An 18,766-nucleotide genomic window follows, 5' to 3' on the forward strand; every position below is an offset into this window, starting at 1 on the left:
TGAAATCTGGACTTGGTTGGAAACGTTGTTAGAATTTAACCAAACACCCAGTTCAAGAGCTCTATTTCTCGATCTGCTTCGATTCGATCGATCATGGCAACCAAATAGTGCCCAATGCCGCCAAATCCATCCATTCGGCCAAATTAGTGCTCAATAAATACAACACCTCATAGCATAACTGTGCTGCGTCAAGCTCACATTATGTGTCAGTCAGTATGCAACACCGTAAGCATATTTATTTCGACTTTATTCTGTCTCGAGAAGGACTTTGCTGAATGCCTTGCCTTAACCCGAATTAGCACTGGGCAACTACTCGCGCCAAAAAAAAAAAAAATCAGAGGTAAGAACTATCGCTAGATGACACTCTTTCCCGTACAAGGCAAAAAGACAGTACAATGTATTTATACATGAGATGATGGACTATCAATCATTCCTCGTGCTTCAGACCCGCTTCCTCGGCCTTTTCATCCGCCAGATTGCACAGCGCTTTCCACTCCCCAGCGCTCACCTTGCTCACGCTCAGGCGTCCCAGCTTGAGCATCTGCATCTCCGCCAGCGGGCCGCCCGCCTCGCCCATCTTGCGCAGTTCCTTGAGGTAGATGGGCACGGCAAACTTTTTGCGAAACTCGACGTGCACCAGATCCCACTTTGGCTTCTCCTTGGTCGAGGAGGGATCATAGTATGGAGTCCCAGGGCGTCTGGCACTCTCTGCATTCTCGTATTAGAAGGAATCGTAACCGGGATGGGGGGAAGTGAAGAGCCAACGGCCTTGGTTCAGAGAGAAACGTCGGATACTTACTGTCCTCGGAAAACTCCTTGACAATCTCCATGATGCCGACAATACCAGGTTCCTTGCAGTTCGAGTGGTAAAAGAAAGCCTTGTCGCCAACATTCATGTTTCTCATATTGTTGCGCGCTGCGGGATCTTAGCAATACAAAACTAAAAGAGCAAGACAATACGGCCTCCATACCGGGGTATGCACGAATACCTGTCCAGATGACATGTTAGCGGCAGCTGGAGTAGCTTGGAAATGTAGACGACGTACCATCCCAGCCTTCGGGTTTCGTCTTGGCCCTCAAGTCATCAATCGAGAACCTCACATCATGACCATTCTCCATGCGCGTCTCCGGCTCCGCCTTCATCAGCCAGTACCACTCGCCCTCGTGCTTCGGAGCATCTGGGTTCACGGACGGTATCGAGTCCACGTCCGGATCCTCTGACCCTGCTCGATTAGTGGCCCTTTTCTCGTCATCTTTCAAGGTCCCGGCCTTTTTGTTCTGCTTCTTGTCAGATTTCGCGGTAGAGGAGGCTGACTTGGTGGCCTTGGCCGGTCGTGGGTCTGCGTCCTCCGCGGGCGGCGCGGACCGCTTTACGCTGGCATTGGCTCGGGAGGGCACCTTGCCTGCGTCTTTCTTGGTAGGTCTGGCCGAGGTCGACTTTGCAGATTGTGTTGTTGTGCCAGGTTCTCGAGCAGTCTTGGCCTCTGCTTCGGCCCTTGGCGCGGCTGCTGCGGCGGCCTGACGCGATGACCGCCGCGTAGTGACGGGCTCACCCGTGTTGGTGCCATTGGCGGCCGCGCTGGTGCGCTTACGCGCAGGCATGTCGCTGGGCAAGGATTGTACAGCAATACGCTTGCGGGCAAATCGAAAGGGGCAACTTCCAGTGATGGCTGCGATGCACTGGGGCGGGCGTGAACCGGTCCAAGAATTGTAATTGACTTGACATGCGCGTGGCAGAGCAAACTCACAAAGGTGGCACTGTGGTTGGCTAGTGGTGAATGTGGGGGGTGCTACTTACATATCAGATCGCCTCAGCCCATACCTACAGATTCAACGACATTTGATTCCGCGAGACACAGGATGATGCCCATCTACGGCACGAATGCGCGTAAATTAAAGCTAAAAATGAATCATGTAAGAACAATATACTATGCGAGATATAAAACAATTTCAAAAACAATTTTTTAGACATGCGCTGCTGCTCTGACGGCTAATCCAAGTGTGTACCCTCGTCCCAAGCCCACACGCCTCCCATCTCCTACCCAGTCACACTAACAGAACAGACTCACTTTTTCGTCCACAAGTCCCATTACCTACCTCTGGAGTTCTAATGATATATATACCGAAAGGAGTGAGATTGCAAAGAAGTCAAAGGTACCCCATTTGTGAGCGTGCAACTAGAGTTCCCGGAATCCGCCCGTGGCCAGTTTCGCATCCCTGTTATCGCAAGTCACATATACGAGTCGGCAAACTAAACAGCCACGCAACAGCGCAAACCTGGACGCTTCCATCTCGAAAATCGATCAGAAGTCGTGCAAAGTCGAGGGGTTTCCAGAGATGATGTTGAAAACGTCGCGGGGCCTCAGACGCCGCCGATGCAGCACGTCGTGTAAGTCATCTGCGAGAGCATGCCGTCATAAGCAACCCATCCGCTCCAGCATGTTAACAACGCACCTGTAACATACATGGGACGAAATTATGGCCCATCGTGGACAAGCCCAGGATAACAGTTGTTTGGTAAGATCGGAGCAGAATGACGAGCCGAGAGGCGTGCCATGCATTGGCAGGCCTAACCTCTGATTGGCCAGTGACCAGGCTGACCAAGTCTTTTGCCCGCACATAAATACCCTCCCACCCTCCTCCCTTTTAGTTTCCTCTTCTCTTACTCTCTCTTCATTGTTTTTCCATGAAACCGGTTTTCTTCCATATTGTTTCTCAAACTTCCTTAGCACTATTCCAAAGCCTACCCAGACCCCACCACATATACATCGATGCCCTTAGCTACCACTCACACTACCTTGTCTTTGCTGCTCTGCCACTAGCCTGATCATTGCGCTGGCATATCCTCATCAATTACCACGTCGTACCAAGCCAAGTATACTTCGTCATCGTTCATAACTCCATCCTCATTATGCTCAAGCGGGCCCATTCACTTGCCATTGCAGATGACATGCCTTCATGCCCCACACCACCATATCCGGCTGCCAACAGCGCATACTGGCAGTGTCCCTCCGTCTTTAGACCTTCTTATGGCAATATAGAGTTGAGCCAGTCAAAGAGGTACTGTCACTGTGGCAGCTGCCATCTGTCCTCGGAGGCTCAGCCAACGCATCAGTGCACGACTGGTCTCAATGAGACGGCAATCAACGTCTCGTCTGCTGAGTCTGACTGGAGCAATTCGCCGCATAGACTGTCAGCTAAAGATACATCAAAAATTGATTCACCAGGCATGACTCTCATGTTGAGAGATAATGATGCGCACAGCTCGTCAGAGTATTGGCTTCAGCGCCCAACGCAAGCCGAAGCGCTCCTTGGGTGCGGTTCATGGCAACAGGATGACAAAGGGCCAAATATAATGCTGTTCATGTCATTCGATGAGGCAACGCTGAAGGAACTGTCACAGAATATCTGGGAAGGTAGGCACAGCCCTCGCCACGGCAATGCAGGGCCGTGGATCGGTCGCACCCCTCCACCAAAACTCGAGGCCTTAGCTCCGGAGATCACGAGCAAGGGAGATGTTCTGTCCAGGAGAAAATAAATACCAGAAGGTCCGAGAGAGAGTAAAGTGCAGATTTGCACAGAGCAGGCGTTTATCCAAACATCTTGGTGATGGCTATGTACAGCTTTCGCACGTTGTTCCACATGAGACCGACAAGACCAAGGACGGTGAAAATCTGGAGAATTTCAAAAGGCGATTTTGTCTTGACTTCTGTCTCGACATATGGAGTCGTTGATTCAGGCAACGGAGGAAATCGTCCTTCCTTCATGAAGATTTCCATCAGCTCGTCCTTCTTATACCACTCGTCGCGCAGCCATTCCTCAAACTCCCCTTGGTCATCGAGCGGGATATCAGCTATGCGGAATCTTCTCCAGTGAAAGTTGACCGATTTGGGAGGGCGGCCGGCGAAATACGTGCCGCTCAGCGTGAAGAGCTCCTCTCCATATTCGCCACGTCTGTGTTACGGAGGAGGATTAGCGTTGTTTCTGGATTTATCGGCCAAAATGAATTGAGAAGGAAGATCGGAAGACGTACTTGATACCTTCATAGGCAACTGTGCAGTCATAAACATATTCTACCGAGCCCTTGAGCTCATTCAGACAAAAGAATGTGCCCGTACTTCGTGGTAGCATGACGTGCTCGGGATCCCTGAGATCGTTTTTCGCTGCCCAATTGGAAGACTTGCGTCTGCCGTTAGAGGATAGATTGGTGCCCTCAGGAAATAGTAGAAGCCACATGGGATCGTGATATTTATTGCCTTTGGGGTCAGTCTTTCGCTGACTTAGCTTCTGCAGACGGTGGGCGAGGCGTGGGCGATCCGTTGCCATTTTGCGCGACATGAAAATGAAGCCAAAAAACATCATTCCTGTTCCCATAATCGGAATCCACCGAAGAGAATCTTTGAGAATGATGTAAATATGGCCATGCATAGCAATGCGATTGGCATACCCAACCCACCAGAGGTACAGCCAGTCTGTGTAAATCTGAGACTAGTTAGCGGCATGAAGGGACGAGCGTAGTCGGCTTTCCCACCTGATGGTTTGCAATCATGACCATGCGCTCGGGAAAGTCAAACTGCACGGTGCCGTCGGGCATTTTCCTGATCTGACCTGCGACGGACTCGTCACCGCTGACGCGAATGGTGGTGCGCCCCCAGATTCTGGTCATGACGGTGATGACGAGGGCAAATGATTGCTTGGTCATGGCCATCCAAGCATAAAACATTTCTTTGTTGACGAAATAAAGAGGCGCGCCGATCAGTTGCGTGATGCCAATACTACAACATGAGTGTGTTAGCTAGTAGTGCCCCTCGTCTTGCCGGTGCTGCCGGCGCTGCCAAAAGTCCTCCAGGAAACCCAACGTACACGATAGTACAGGACCAAAAGTACACGGCAAAAGCGAGACCGCGTAGAAACTTGACGACCGGGCCATGGCCGGCCTTACCGGACGGATGACGAGCGGCATGGGAAGCTGACGCGGGCTTTTGTGTCGTGTCGTTTAGGCCACCGTTCAGCCCCAAGGCCGCATCTGGGCCTGGGATATCTTCTTGGCCCATGGTAGCTTGTGTGGAGCAGATGCGATGGCAGGAATTCAGAGCCGAGGAAGAACTTGCTTATTCGCGTTGCGAGAAGCGAGATGAAAACAGTGCTGAGACCGAAATTGTCGAGTCCGAGAGGAGGAGAATGACCAAAAAAAAATCTAGCTTCTCCGCTCAAGAACCAACACTCTGCGGGGATGCAGTTGTAGGGTGAGTGAGCCAGGCGTGGTCAGGCAGGCATTCTCGTGCCTAGCAAGGCAATCAGGTGATGCTTGTGAAGCTGGGCTGCGTGGTAGCTCATGTGGTGGCGGGAAGCTACATGGCACGGACGCACTTGTTTTAGTAGCAACAGCTACCCAGTAGACAACTATCCGTTGGCCTGACAGATTTAACCGAAGTTTATACGACCCATCCGCTGTTCATGGTCCAGGGTTAGGGTTACCATGGAATAGGGTTGGTATTGTATTGTATTATTATTTAACGCCGGGAAAGCCCCAAGGCAGAAAAAAGGTGCCCCCGAGGGCTATAGTACATGGTAAAATGAACAAAAACTACAGTCCGAAAGGGCTAGGGCTGGTGTATTGTCTTGAAGCCAGCAGCACACGAAAATTCATCATGGATGGCAGTTCGCTGGCCTTGGAATCTCTGAGCACTATCATTGTCACTTTTCAGAATGATACCAGACCCATGGCGCTACCTGTAATGCATGATTTTTGGCTCACCCAACCCAATCAACTTGTAGCTTGTTGAATAGCTGACGAGCTGAAGACGTTGCCATCCACCCATATAGGCTGGCGGTTTACACTCCTACTTATCTTAGCCCATATCCATTGTCATAAAATCAATCCGATAGCTCAGGCTAATGAATCGACGACAAAGCCAGCGAGGTGTACTGATTTGAGCCCTGACTAAGGCGTTCTGGTGGTCTGCTGTGTCAGGTACACTTGCTCTCTCATAGTTTGTGGCTTTGTGTGGTCATGCTCTTGCTTTCATGCTCGAGTTCCAAACTACTGAAGAGATGCTTTCGCACTTGGCCTGTCCACCTCCTCACTGGCGCTTTTCGCTTTTTACCAATACTAAACTAGCGTGGTATATCAACTTGAAAGATTTATCATCCTGGCCTTTTTAGCGACTCTCTATAGCACCTGCGGATATAGGTAGCCAGCGATAGGAAGAAGCTAGCTTATTATTTAGAGTATTTACGCGCAACTAAATTTATTATTAAAAAGGTGAATGGACCGTTTGGTGAACTAGCATGAAAATGTATGAAACGTTGTTTACGCTAACTGAACCTATACTAAGCCTATCACAAGGAAAGAGGCACGCAACTATACCAGTAGATTGCCACTTCTTTGGTAACCCTATATTGAGTTAAACTAGTCAAGAATAGTCGTACAGAAGGACTGCTTAGGGCCCTGCTAAACCCAGCAACTCCCAACGAGTGCACATGAGAAGAGAGTGAATCTGTACGTACCTAGCAAATAATCAGGTCAGCCGAAAATATGAACAGGGGCACGAGTGAAGCTTGAAGGACTCGATCGCCAGTCAAGTTCTAACAAGGGCACTGGGACGTCGCACAACTCCGTATAATCCCTCCTTCTACCAGAAGTAGTACTCTCTTCTCGTCAGCAGACTATGCAAACCAGCATGCGTTCGGAATGAGGTGCGATCATAGGTTGTCGGACGAATTATAGTACCATTTTCAGAAATACATTGCCATTCATGCTTTTCCGAGGGCCCGTTTTGTAGATCGCTGACCGACGTGCAAGTACTTCTTGTCGGCAAGGACAGCCTCACAGCCAGGCTCTCGAGACTGTCATCCAAACCTTGGTTTGTAACCACTTGAAAGTCTTGCAGGATAATGCTCGAGTATGGCCTATTACTGATTTCACAGGGATTTCGAACCTCTTTTTTGTTTCAATCATTTTAGAAGAACATTCAAAGCCCGAGGCCTCACGCGTCATTTGCTCAGCTTGTCCTTCGGTTGACCGACCCGGCGGGAATTAGCATACTCGTGTCCAGGTCACGTAAATCAGCTCAAGTTGCTGTACACTGATATTGTAGATGAAATGGAAGAATATAGAATCATAAAATAGAAAAAAAATAAGAGAGAAATTCCAGCGTGTAAGCTTTAAATAGGCGGATAAATAACGTGTGCGGAGAACATGTTTCGGAATCTAGAGCTCTAGCAGTACATCACAACGCCTAAAAAGCCACCTTTCGTAACCGGACATACGTCTGCTGTGGCTTGTACACAACACCAAACTTCCCGAGCGGGCTGGAAAGCTTCTCCGGACATTCCAAGAGCTCAAAGTTCCAGATAATGCTGACCAGGAGCAGGCGAAAGGTCATGTACGCGAGTCTCTTACCAAAGCATGATCGAAGGCCCATCCCAAAGCTATTGCTCGGGCCTGCGTTGGGGTCGCACCGTGCCTCGCCGTTGGCGTCGTAAACCAGCCACCGCTCCGGCCGGTACACACCGATGTCGTCATCGGCCCAACTCTTCATGGTGCCATCTTTGCCGGAACTACACCTCAGTTTCTCGTCCACCTGATAGGATGGCATGGTGAAGCCCGGCCCCGTGGAGAGATGCAGGACCACGGTGCCCTTGGGAATCGCGCGGCCGAGCACCTCGGTGTCGCGAACGGCCTGGCGTGAGTTCATGGGCACTACGGCACAGAGACGGAAGAGCTCCTCGATGGTGGCGTCGAGGTATGGGAGGGGAGTGTTTAGCACCTCGTCCACGGTGGGCTCGCGGTGTTCTTCGAGGGCTGTGGCATACGCTGACTGGAGTGCCTGACGTAGGGCGGTTTGGTTTGCGCGCTCCTTGGAGAGGAGCTTTACCGTCCAACACATGGCGGCACTGGAGGTGTCATGCCCGCCGACAATGGCACCAAACACCTACGTTTTCTGTATTAGCTAACGGCCATACGATTTGTTATGCAGCTGCACACATACCTCGCCTCGGACCGCCTCACCAAAATAATCCGGCTGCCTCTTTTCCTTGGTAGCCATGATTCGTTCACGATTGACGATCAGATCAACGCCATGGCGTGCCATCTCTTCAGCTGTAGTCTCGTCCAAGTCTTTCATTCTTTCGAGCGCTTTCGCAACCTCTCGCCGGATGCACTCATCCTTGGCCTTCTTCAGAACCTTGTACCGCGTCGTCGAAGTCTCAAAGTACCAGCCCAGGTCTTGGAAGCCCATTGACTGCACAACCTCCGCTCGATCGATGAAGTCGGTGATGTTTTCGAGCTCCTTGTCAATCTTGCAGTGAGGAAACAGCACTGGATCATCAATGCCTGCCCCGCGCTCGATATCACTGATGGATTTGGCTGCCAATGTTTTTAGCTCTGGCAGCACCGCCCGATGGGGGTATTGATTGCCAAAGGTGAAGACGGTCACCGCGTCAAGCGTTGCATGGAACAGATCCAACTCGGCGTTGAAAGGCCTGTTATCCGCCAAGCGGGCTTTTTGCTCCCAGAGCCGAGCAAACACGGAACAGCTCGCGTGGATGTTGGGAGCCGCCACGTTCTTGAGAAATCGTGCGGACATGGTATCCTGGCTTAGACGGCGGCGCGACTTCCAGTCGGACCCGGTCGGGAAGGTGATTTGGCCCTGGCCGATGATAGGCCTGAGTAGATTGCTCACAAAGACAGTCCGGTCAAAGTCAGCGCTGCGGTTCACGAGAATGTCTCGCGTCTCGTGCGCATTGGCTACAATGACTACCGGTTTCCCGAGGAGATTTGTAAAGACTTGATTAATCACGGAACCCGATTGGATGTTCTGGTCACGAAACCAGAGGAATACATCACCACGACGCTTGATATCTGATATCAAGTTGGGAACGTCGCCTAGAAGTCTGCCAGCAGACGCTTCATTGTAAGGGATGCCAGGGATAGGCTTCGGGAGGGCCCATATATACAGTAGAAAGAGCAGGGTGAGGAAGATACCGACGGCAATGGTAATGTGTGCCATTACGGCGGTTGGTGGCTGCTTCGCTCAGATGGGAAGGCTAACATTCGGGGGTGTATGGCTGTATATAAAGAGGTTCCAATGGATTGAATTCATAGCTTCGGCTGAAGTGACTTTCGGAGACTTTCTCCGGGAACTTGATTCGCCGAATCGTGACTTTGGATCTGTCTTAGATGGATGACGTATGGCTAGGGCTCTCCAGTTGCAAATCAGCCCCAATTTGGAAGTGGTCACTACTACAAAAGTGTGTAGTCGGGTTGCGACTGCTCTGTATGCATTAGAAAAACATGGTAAGAAATAGTGTATGTATGAAACTGCTGCAACGAATCAAGTGGCAACGCGCAGAAGTGTAGTGAGCAACAAAGGCCCGTTCGCTGGTGTGTTCGGATGGGCATCAAGACTAACCAGGAGAAGCGCCATTGAGCCCACTAGTGCCGCTATATTGTTTGCTGCACTCGTCTCAGAGATCCCCAGGCTGATGAAGCCGATGAAAATTCGGATTGGCTAGGATTTGGGAACTTTTACGCTACGTCTGCGTAGTTGGACGAATCTGATCGGGTTGGCGGCAGTAGTGCTAACAAAGCTTTGTCAGGAAATGCAGCAAGTGCCATTGATCGGATGAACAAGCCTACGCAGTATAATAAGTAGTGTTTGTTTGAGAAGAATGGATGATCCCAAGGCGAGCAGCCAGATTGTAGGAGCCTTGTGCCGAAACGAGAGCACCGGCTTTAAAACAGCGTCCGTCGCACCCCAAAAATGGCAATCACGACCTACCAGCTTTTAGTCAATCGTAATAAAGGGACGTGTCAGAGCTGCGTGGGCGCGCCGGTGACGGAGAGCGGTATCAACATTCATTGTGCGAGCAACAGTCGTGTCGGGCCCCTGTACGGAGTAGCCAAGGCGACAATAGCCCAGTGGGTGGGACATTAGCGTAGCTACTGGCATGTTTCCGACACCTACCAGGTAAGTAGCTTTGTAAACATGATCATGGGAGAGTCTTGGCAAGTAATACGAAAGTGCTCATGTGCCAGCCTGCCGGGTCAGGTAGTGATGGACTTGTAAGGGGCCGTCGGCGAAAGGCCAGGGTGTATCTGGCGAGAGGCCTACGATGTGCGACCGCGGGAAGATAGAGAGCATTTTGCGAAGATGCGATATACGGTATCGCCGCGCACCAATGGCTGCAAATTCTTGGCTACTACGGCAGTTGGCACACCACTGTGACTGCACTGCGGGGTGTTCTTGGCTCTGCCGCATACCAGTAAGTCGCTGCCGCCGTACTATTAGATGAATTTTTGGGTACCTCAGCCCACTGAAATCCACCGAACCCCCCTGTAAACGTGCAATTTGTCCACCCTAATAGTAAAACACGCCAAGACTCTCCGCTAAAAAGTCCGCCATGTTAGTAGGTACTCCGTGCCAAGTGCCTACTGAGTACGGAGTAGGTACCTACTATTAATTAGCAGGTCGTTGGCAAATGGCCCGAGGGCTTGGCTCCGTCGAACCGAAGGCTCGCGAGCAAACAGCAAGTCTACAATCTACAACCACCTCCAGCTTTTGGCCTCAGTCTCCCCCCCCCGCAATCTCTCGTCGCCGCCTTTTCTGTCAATTCGAACAACATCAGGCTCTACTGCGGACTTCCACCATTGCGCGCCGCCACGCCGAGATACTCTTGAGACCCCTACGCATCGCCCCCCCCCTCGACGACACCACTTTGCTTCCTGAACATCGACGCCACATCGAGACAGCCTTCACAACGCAAAATACACCCCCACGGGCGCAGCTGGCGAACCCCGTGGGTACTTGACGATTTGATGCCGCATGTTGAACAATAATACAGCCCATATACTATAGCCATGAAGCACCTGGCTCTCCTGCTTGCCGCCGCGTCAGCGTGCATGTCCCAGGGACACGCCGACTCGCCCCAAATTGGTACGTCGGGTTTATTTTGCCAATGTCGACTTGTGTGACATGTTGGCATCCATAGCCTGCCAGTTGCCTCATATAAAAGCATGATAATCTAACAAAGAATACAGTACGAGTCCACAACCGTGCAGAGCCACTTGACCTGCCAGAAACCTCCCAAATCGACACACGAGATTCCAAAGCTTTCGTCAACCGCGCCGTAAACGCCGCTCCGTCCGGATATGTCCCATCCTCATCAGCATGCCCGGACCCCCCTCCAAAGATTCGCTCAGGAAGCTCCATCGGCCCAGACGAAAGAGCTTGGATCCCCGAGCGGCGCAAGGAGACGATATCTCACATGCGCCGTCTTCTCAAACGTCTCGCGATAACCGGCTTCGACAGCGAAGAATATTTAAGCAATGTTACGTACAACTCTACAAAGCTCCCCAACATCGGAATTGCCATCTCTGGAGGTGGCTACCGTGCCATGATTGGTGGCGCTGGAGCCATTGCCGCCTGGGATAGTCGCTCCGCGGGCAGCGAGGAGAAGGGCAACTTCGGTGGCCTGTTGCAAAGCGCGACCTATATATCCGGGCTTTCGGGTGGCGACTGGCTAGTCGGGAGCTTGTATGTCAATAACTTCACTTCGGTGCAAAGCGCCGTTGACGCGCCCCTAATCTGGCAACTGGAAAACAGCATCTTCAAAGGTATGAGCCCTGCGCTGTAACAAACCAGCGGATACTGAACTCAATGACTCTAACTTGTATTTAAACAGGACCCGACCAGTATAGCGTCCGTGGATATTATACAGATATTTTCAATGAAGTAGAGGGCAAATCCAAGGCCAGCTTCAACGTCTCGGCAAGCGACTACTGGGGCCGCATGCTGGCATATCAGATGGTCAACGCCAGCAATGGCGGGCCAGGATATACATGGAGCTCCATCGCCAACGATGCAGATTTTTCTACAGGCAAAGCACCGATGCCATTTCTAGTAGCCAATGGGCGCAGCTCCGAAAAGACTGTCATCACTTCCACCAACTCTACGGTATATGAGTTTACGCCCTGGGAACTCGGCTCCTCGGATCCGACTCTCTCTGGGTGGGTGCCTCTCAGTTACGTAGGCACCCAATTTAAAGATGGCGATGTGGTGGACAAGGGCAGCTGCGTTGCGGGCTTCGACAACGCCGGCTTTGTCATGGGCACCACGTCCTCCGTCTACACGCAATCCATCTCTTACCTCAAGGACAACAATAGAAAATATGTCCCCAGTGATGTGCCCGACTTCGCCATCAAGACTGCCGCAAAGCTCATTTCTGCGCTTAGTGACTCTACCGCTTACGACATTGCCGAGTGGTCGCCGAACCCGTTTCGTGGCTTCAATGTCGCCACCAATCGCAACGCCAACAACTCGCGTCTAAACTTGGTCGACGGCAGCGAGGACGCCCAAAATGTGCCCTTCCACCCGCACCTAGTCCCTGACCGCGGCGTCGACGTCGTCTTTGCCTATGATGCGTCATCGGACACAGAATATGGCTGGCCTGACGGCTCTGCTCTCTCCGCAACCTATGAGCGTTCGCAGCAATCAGCCTTCCGAGACGTGCCCTTTGCGCCGGTCCCGGACAAGAACACCATCCGCAACTTGGGCCTCAATACGCGCCCTACCTTCTTTGGCTGCAATGCCACCAACTTCACCGCGCACGGCACTGGCGTCGCGCCTCTCATCGTCTGGCTGCCAAACCACCCGTACGTCTACAACGGCAATCTGACCACATTCACCTGGACTGTCCGCGACCCCGAGCGCGCCGCCCTCATCGATAACGGCTGGGCCGTCGCCACGCAGCTCAACGCCACCCGCGACACCGAGTGGCCCGCCTGCGTCGCCTGCGCTATCCTCGCCCGCAGCTTCTACAGAACCAACACCACTTTCCCTGCTCAGTGCCACAAGTGCTACGACCGTTACTGCTGGAAGGGTAATACCAACACCACCACCCCGCCTGGGCCCTATAATCCGACTTACTACGGCAAGCCCATCATTGTCAAGGACAACGCGGCTGCCCGGACCCGCGTGACGGCCACCACGGCGCAGCTGCTTGCCGCCGTCCTGTTCGTTGTCGCGATACTGGCGCTTTGAATAAACGGCGACCAAAGGTGAAATGAAGCAACGGCCGGGTACAAGGAAGTAAATGATACCTCTAGGTAGGGGTGTGTAATTTCTTTTTGATGATTCTTCTTTCTCACTGAGCGGTAGAGAACAATTTTTTCTTTTTTTTTTTGGTTTCTATTCTTGTTCAAAACTTATGAAGTGACTAATAGCGGCGTTGGTTGCAACTAATGGGGCCGTCTTGAATTCATATGTGCTCTTCGACATGTATCTCTCCTTCTCCTGCTCTACAAACCATTATTAAACTTTTCTAGCGATTGGCGTACCCATACCATCGGCTATGTATACTTGCATAGTCCATTATATTAAACCGTTAAGGATATTTTGCTTCCTGCCCACTGCCTCCCTTTACCGCGCGCTCAGTTCCTCGCTACTTGTGCGCGTCGTGCGCGTCGTGCGCGTCGCGCTCGTCTGTGTGAAAGCAGAGTCCGAGTGAGAGTTACCCACATCCATAAACTTGTGCTCGCGCACAGGCACCTTGTTCTCGCTCTCGTAGAATTCGTTGAGCATGTTGTCAATCTCTGAGGCGATGCCCAGTGTCCAAGAGAACGTGTTCATACCCAGACCGAATGGATCCCACAGCGACCACATCTCGGCGAGGACCATCATCACCATGGCGCACGTCGTCGCCAGAAACGACATTCGCCATGTCAAGTGCCAGCCAGACGTCATGGTGATCCACACACAATGCCGTAATGGCATAGTCAAAGTGATGGCCCTGCTGCAGAGGTCAATAGTCCAAAGCATACTTATGGGCACCACATCACACCCAGCGTACACTGTGCACTCTCGTCCAGCGAGAGCTAGCATGTCAATATTCTCCCCTGTGATGAGTTAATGGGATGGCTATATAGGAGCCAATTGTGTGTTTGTTCACTCACGGACGATGGGGGCCCGCCCAGGGTCGAGGTAGCGACTGTCGACGATGTTTTCGAAATGATTACGCAAGTTGTAAAGAATGTGTTGTGGTGACAAAGATGGACCTGCTGTCTTTCTGCAGTGTTGGGTAAACTCTTTTTCAAGGTGCAACGAAAGCAGCTCAAAGAAGAATTCCACCCGGACATGCTGCTTGGGAGGGTTCCGGCGCGCCATTCTCGATTGGTAAATGATATTAGGTGACTGGACGATCGTTCTTGTGCCATCATGCAACTCTTTCAATTTGTAGGCAACTTGTTGGCAATACTTTGTCACCGCAGGCTCACACGTATTCCCTTGCGCTTGGTGCAGAAGGGCCACCGGATATGCCGTTAGCAGCGCCAGACATTCGCTATACCAGTTAGTGAGAGTCAGGAGGGAAATATGGCTCAGAATTCTTCGTACTAAACTATCAGCGGTAATTCGCCTCGCGAGTGGCCACCACCTGGCACGCCAGCAGTTTTGATGAAGGCGTATGCCAACGTGACCGAGGTTTGTCGAACACGTTCCATTCTTTCCCTTGTAGCTCGTAAACTTGGCTCCATTAGTTTCAAAATACCAGTTTATGGAGAGGCACAAAGAGTTATACCCAAAGTAACCCTGACCAATTAGGAATGCTGCTGCGGCTCCCAGAATTGCGCTCGCCCAGGTTATGAGGGAAGCCAGGACTTGCTTATCGCCAGTCAGTCCCTTTTCTGAAACAGCGCACTGAAAGCCGAGACTGTCTATCAAGGCACGTAGCGCTCCAAGGTAGACGAAAAAGACACCCAGCCAGCAGCTAAATTTGACCAAGGGAGTACCACGGCGAACTCTATAGTCAACATCTCTGCAGCTCTCCGGGTGCTGAATTTTGGCTTCCACCTTTGATCGAAACATGCTTCCCCATATCCGACGCCAAATAGGGACACTGCGCGGCAGGCCCGGCCATGTGCCGCACCCCGCCTCGAGGTCGATGAAGCCATGTTTTGAGTCTGAGGTGCTGGCAGTGTACCAAGTCCCGTCCGTGTCCGTTTCCGTTTCCGATCGATCGCTTTGAGGAATAGAGATCGGTATCGACTGCGAAGGTTTCTTTTCCTTGGTCGGCGGTGGTCGGAATCGAAAGTTGCGCAATGCTCCATCGGGCTCGGGCGTGTTCGTGAGACTTGGTCGTTGATCAAATGAGGATTGGACCGAGGACTGCGCAACCGCAACTCGTCGTTTGCCGGAGTATATCAAAACGTCATAAGGAGAGGAGCTGGGCGCGACGTAGCAATTGTCCATTGCACATCGAGGAAATTCGCGGCGAGAATGATGCTTGCATGTTTGGATGAGGGAGAGGAGCTGATGCCGCGGCAAAGCTAGTCCAAAGGGGCACCTTCCAGTTCAGATCGTGCCAACCGCGCCGAGAGCTGCGAAGAGTACTGTGATAAGACCTGACCAGTCTAATTTCGGTTTCTGTGTGGACATGGATGGATTGATGCATTAAACTCTCTGTATCAGTATTAACTATATTACGCGTGGAAGCCGCAGCCACACTCTGGATTTGAATTCTATTGCTGTATCTGTTAATTTCTATTAATACAAGAAAATAATAACATCCCGTCAAACTCCTGTAAGCTATGCTTTGTTTTAAAACTGCGACAACCGGACAGCGTTGTAGACATGCGGACGAACCTGTCCCCAGCGCCGCGCAACCAATACTGCGGCAGAAGCAGCAAAGAGAAAAATCAACATAGGGGCGAATACGGTATTGAAATGGTCCGCAATGTAATTGAGGACACGACCGTCAGATCCATGCCAGGATCGGCCTGCGGCGTGGTGAAGGAAGCTATGGAGGTATGAGTCCTTTAGTACCGCCATGGACTTGATTTCTGCGGCCTGGTTATACAGCCAGGCGTATTCATTCATGACGGAAGTGATCATCATGGGGCCCGTCGACCAGAATACAGCCATATATGGTAGCATGAACCGCCCTGAAAGGGAAATGGCCCTCTTCTTTGCTTCGTGCAACGCCCACAGCAAAAACTCTGAGTCTTTCTCGGCCATGAAAAAGTGATTACTGATGCCCCGGTCTTCACCTGTCGGAGCCAGGATAGCCTGATAACCAAGATTCTGCAGACAGGATATAGCTTCGACCGAAGTATCGACTGAAGGGTAAGCGTCCAGATCAGCGTAAACGCCACCTTGGTGATGCACCACCATCAATCGCGCAACGTCAGCGCGTTGGATGTTGTATTTGTAAGATTCGTATGTAGACAGAAACCACGGATATGAGGTTTTGACGAGAGTCACAATATCGGCCTCGGTCCATAGCTTTATCGTGTAGTTGCTGTGTTCAAATCTAGATTCCCAAGTGCCAGAAGACGCTGTGAGAGGATAGGTAGATAGATCCTTGTCCTTCCATATTTGGTGAATGATGTTTGGTATTCGGGGATTTGTCTTGTTTGTCGTTGCATGGCAGTGATTGATGGTGTCGGCGGCTTCCTTGAGTCTCTCAGGGGAGGCGATGCTCGGGGAGAGAATATGATGGAGTAGCAGGAAAAGAATGATTGTTACAACCGCGCTGACCAGCAACACGATGCGAGAGGCTCTTTTGCAACAGCAGAGTGACATGATGGCTCCGTCTTGGCCTGCCAAGATCGAATGTCGGTGGAACAGTCGGGAAGGCTTGACGATACCAGATCCCGATGTTGGGTAAGATAGAGTAAGGCTGAAGGAAGAGCTATGACATAAGAGGAGAAGAGATTAGGAGTATATGAAAAAAGATAGATGGCGGCTAATGAAAGTGACTGTGATGAAATTTGATACAAAAAAGGAGCAAACAGGCTACACGACAGAGGCTTGTGGGAGTATGACGCGGAGAATATATGCAGGTCCATTCAGGGACCGCGTGCTACATCGTTCGTTCCTACAAGCATTTCGAGCCTCACGAACCCGCTTCCGCCCCGGTGACACAATACATTTACAAGGAGGCTGCAACGATTCGCCTGACTCAATATGGAATCCGACACCAGCACGCTTTATAGACGGGGCGCCCACCCTCTCGGGGTTGCTTCGTAAATGAGTTCCACTGCGCGCGCGCGCGGTCGTGGGGGGGGTTTTCCCTTGTCATGGCAGGGCGATGACTGCGCCGCATCGCCAACCGGGCTCGGCAAACGAGGCTGAAAAGACGGCGGGACAAAATGATTGTCCTGTAGGGCCCCCAAAAAACGGCATCGCATTGCCTCTGACAAGGAGAAGGGGAGCCTGCGACTCACTCCTTTCTCGCGCAATGAGCCAGTCACGTCGCGTGCGTGCGTGCGTTTGGGGAGAGCCTGTCCATCTCGGGTCAAGGGCAAAGGACACGGAGCCACGATGGGATTACGTTGCCCCTCGGGTCACGTCGCCGTCGGGTTCGCCCAACGAATGCGACCGTCAGCCGGGGCGACGTCGAGGGCAACGTGCCGCTTGTCCCCTTTCGGCGCAGCCCCTTGTTACGAATGGGCGGCATGAGCCGTAGGGCTGGCTGGCTGGTGGTCCTCACAGTTGCGGGGGCCTCTCTGCTTGGCCAAGTTGGATATTGCAAGGGACTTTTGTGTCAGGCCATTATCGCCGACCAGCCGCTTCACAAAACAGCACTGCTGGTTCTGCCAGTAAACCAGTTGGTCAAGTGAGAGCGTCATCTCGCTGTCGCGCCAGTTTGCCAAGGTGGCCGGGCGTTGAAGAACGACGTGCGTTTAGGGAGAGGCGTATGAAAGGGAAGTGTACGTATACGTCGCTACTGTTTTCTAATTGCGCCTCATTTTTGCAGGCTCTGCGTTGTCACATTTCAACAGCCAGTATTGTTCGAGTCATCGAGCGCGCTGCGGCAACAGCCTATCTGGAGAAGACTGAAACTTGGGGCGCTAGGCTAGGTCTTGTGCAAGCATGAGGTAGTTTATTTTTACTCTCAAGCCGTTCGAAGGGCATCTGCAACAGCTCTTGCCTGTACGAGAGATCGACCTATCTATCATGCATGGCATGACAGAGGAGCAATTTTCCGGCGAGCCCACCGTGGTTAACCGACGCAAGTAGTAATGCCCGAAGCCTCGACTTGCGTGGCCTGTGGAGCCGCCTTTGGCCCAGCTAACTACATCATTGTCTGTCTAGCCAGCCAGGTTGACCGACTGCTCTCCGTGGATATACCAGTATATGTTCATCCGGCTGCATGTAACTAGCCCAGGCCCACCCGTTTCCGCAGGCGTGGCCGAGGTCCCAACTCGCGTCTAACCTTATATAAGTTCCTATCATGCTCTGATTATCGCGATCAGTCCGAGGGAATCTCAAAGTCGGCAATACATGTTTCCTTCCCAAGTTACCCGCGGCCGTCCTCACAAATGGCCATCTTCTTTTAGAGCAGGAGAGCTCATTGCCATGAAAATGCCGAGGAAAGAAAGGGCTGAAGAAGAGGGAGGGAAAGACAACAGAGCATGACCAAGAATTTACTAAACGTTCAGGCAGTTTTGTGGGTTTGCGGTGAGGACCGCAATATTAGAACCGAACGTGGTCATTGCTTGCGAACATTCCAAGCACTAACAGTTAGTCGCAATGGTAAATCGTAGCAGATGGGTCATAAATCAGATGTTGACGACTGGGAATTTGCATTTGTTGCCCAACACAATTCGTCCTTGACCCGCCGTGGTGGCTGGTGTTAAGACGTACCGGAAATGTGGTGTTCCGGCATGGAGAACAGTATGGCCGATAATTTTTATTTTTCTAAGGAGCGATGCAAAAGGACGAGAAAAGTATCGTTGAGTAATTTGCACGACAGTGGCCCT

At 51.7% G+C, this 18,766-nt stretch overlaps 6 protein-coding genes across 6 annotated transcripts; 1 reads left to right on the plus strand and 5 right to left on the minus strand.

The window, feature by feature from the left end:
- Positions 1 to 427: 427 nt before the first annotated feature.
- Positions 428 to 1,602, minus strand: V2A60_005429 (PUA-like domain-containing protein; the record flags this gene model as incomplete). Its single annotated transcript, XM_083256741.1, has 4 exons — positions 428 to 708; positions 800 to 916; positions 972 to 989; positions 1,047 to 1,602. 4 exons carry the CDS (start codon positions 1,600 to 1,602, stop codon positions 428 to 430), a joined length of 972 nt encoding a protein of 323 aa, XP_083112867.1.
- A 1,988-nt stretch (positions 1,603 to 3,590) lies between these two features.
- On the minus strand, positions 3,591 to 5,054 carry V2A60_005430 (acyltransferase-domain-containing protein; the record flags this gene model as incomplete). The annotated part of the gene is made up of 4 exons (XM_083256742.1): positions 3,591 to 3,954; positions 4,034 to 4,482; positions 4,532 to 4,775; positions 4,864 to 5,054. 4 exons carry the CDS (start codon positions 5,052 to 5,054, stop codon positions 3,591 to 3,593), a joined length of 1,248 nt encoding a protein of 415 aa, XP_083112868.1.
- A 2,187-nt stretch (positions 5,055 to 7,241) lies between these two features.
- On the minus strand, positions 7,242 to 9,014 carry V2A60_005431 (uncharacterized protein; the record flags this gene model as incomplete). The annotated part of the gene is made up of 2 exons (XM_083256743.1): positions 7,242 to 7,937; positions 7,995 to 9,014. The coding sequence occupies 2 exons, from the start codon at positions 9,012 to 9,014 to the stop codon at positions 7,242 to 7,244; spliced, it is 1,716 nt and encodes a 571-aa protein (XP_083112869.1).
- Positions 9,015 to 10,864: 1,850 nt separating this feature from the next.
- On the plus strand, positions 10,865 to 13,046 carry V2A60_005432 (uncharacterized protein; the record flags this gene model as incomplete). Its single annotated transcript, XM_083256744.1, has 3 exons — positions 10,865 to 10,940; positions 11,045 to 11,620; positions 11,689 to 13,046. 3 exons carry the CDS (start codon positions 10,865 to 10,867, stop codon positions 13,044 to 13,046), a joined length of 2,010 nt encoding a protein of 669 aa, XP_083112870.1.
- Positions 13,047 to 13,424: 378 nt separating this feature from the next.
- Positions 13,425 to 13,748, minus strand: V2A60_005433 (uncharacterized protein; the record flags this gene model as incomplete). Its single annotated transcript, XM_083256745.1, has 1 exon — positions 13,425 to 13,748. The coding sequence occupies one exon, from the start codon at positions 13,746 to 13,748 to the stop codon at positions 13,425 to 13,427; it is 324 nt and encodes a 107-aa protein (XP_083112871.1).
- A 1,851-nt stretch (positions 13,749 to 15,599) lies between these two features.
- On the minus strand, positions 15,600 to 16,583 carry V2A60_005434 (glycosyltransferase family 32 protein; the record flags this gene model as incomplete). Its single annotated transcript, XM_083256746.1, has 1 exon — positions 15,600 to 16,583. One exon carries the CDS (start codon positions 16,581 to 16,583, stop codon positions 15,600 to 15,602), a length of 984 nt encoding a protein of 327 aa, XP_083112872.1.
- Positions 16,584 to 18,766: the final 2,183 nt, after the last annotated feature.

The sequence above is a fragment of the Cordyceps javanica genome, chromosome 3, assembly GCF_051103115.1.
Source record: "Cordyceps javanica chromosome 3, complete sequence".
In the NCBI taxonomy this organism is placed as follows: domain Eukaryota; kingdom Fungi; phylum Ascomycota; class Sordariomycetes; order Hypocreales; family Cordycipitaceae; genus Cordyceps; species Cordyceps javanica.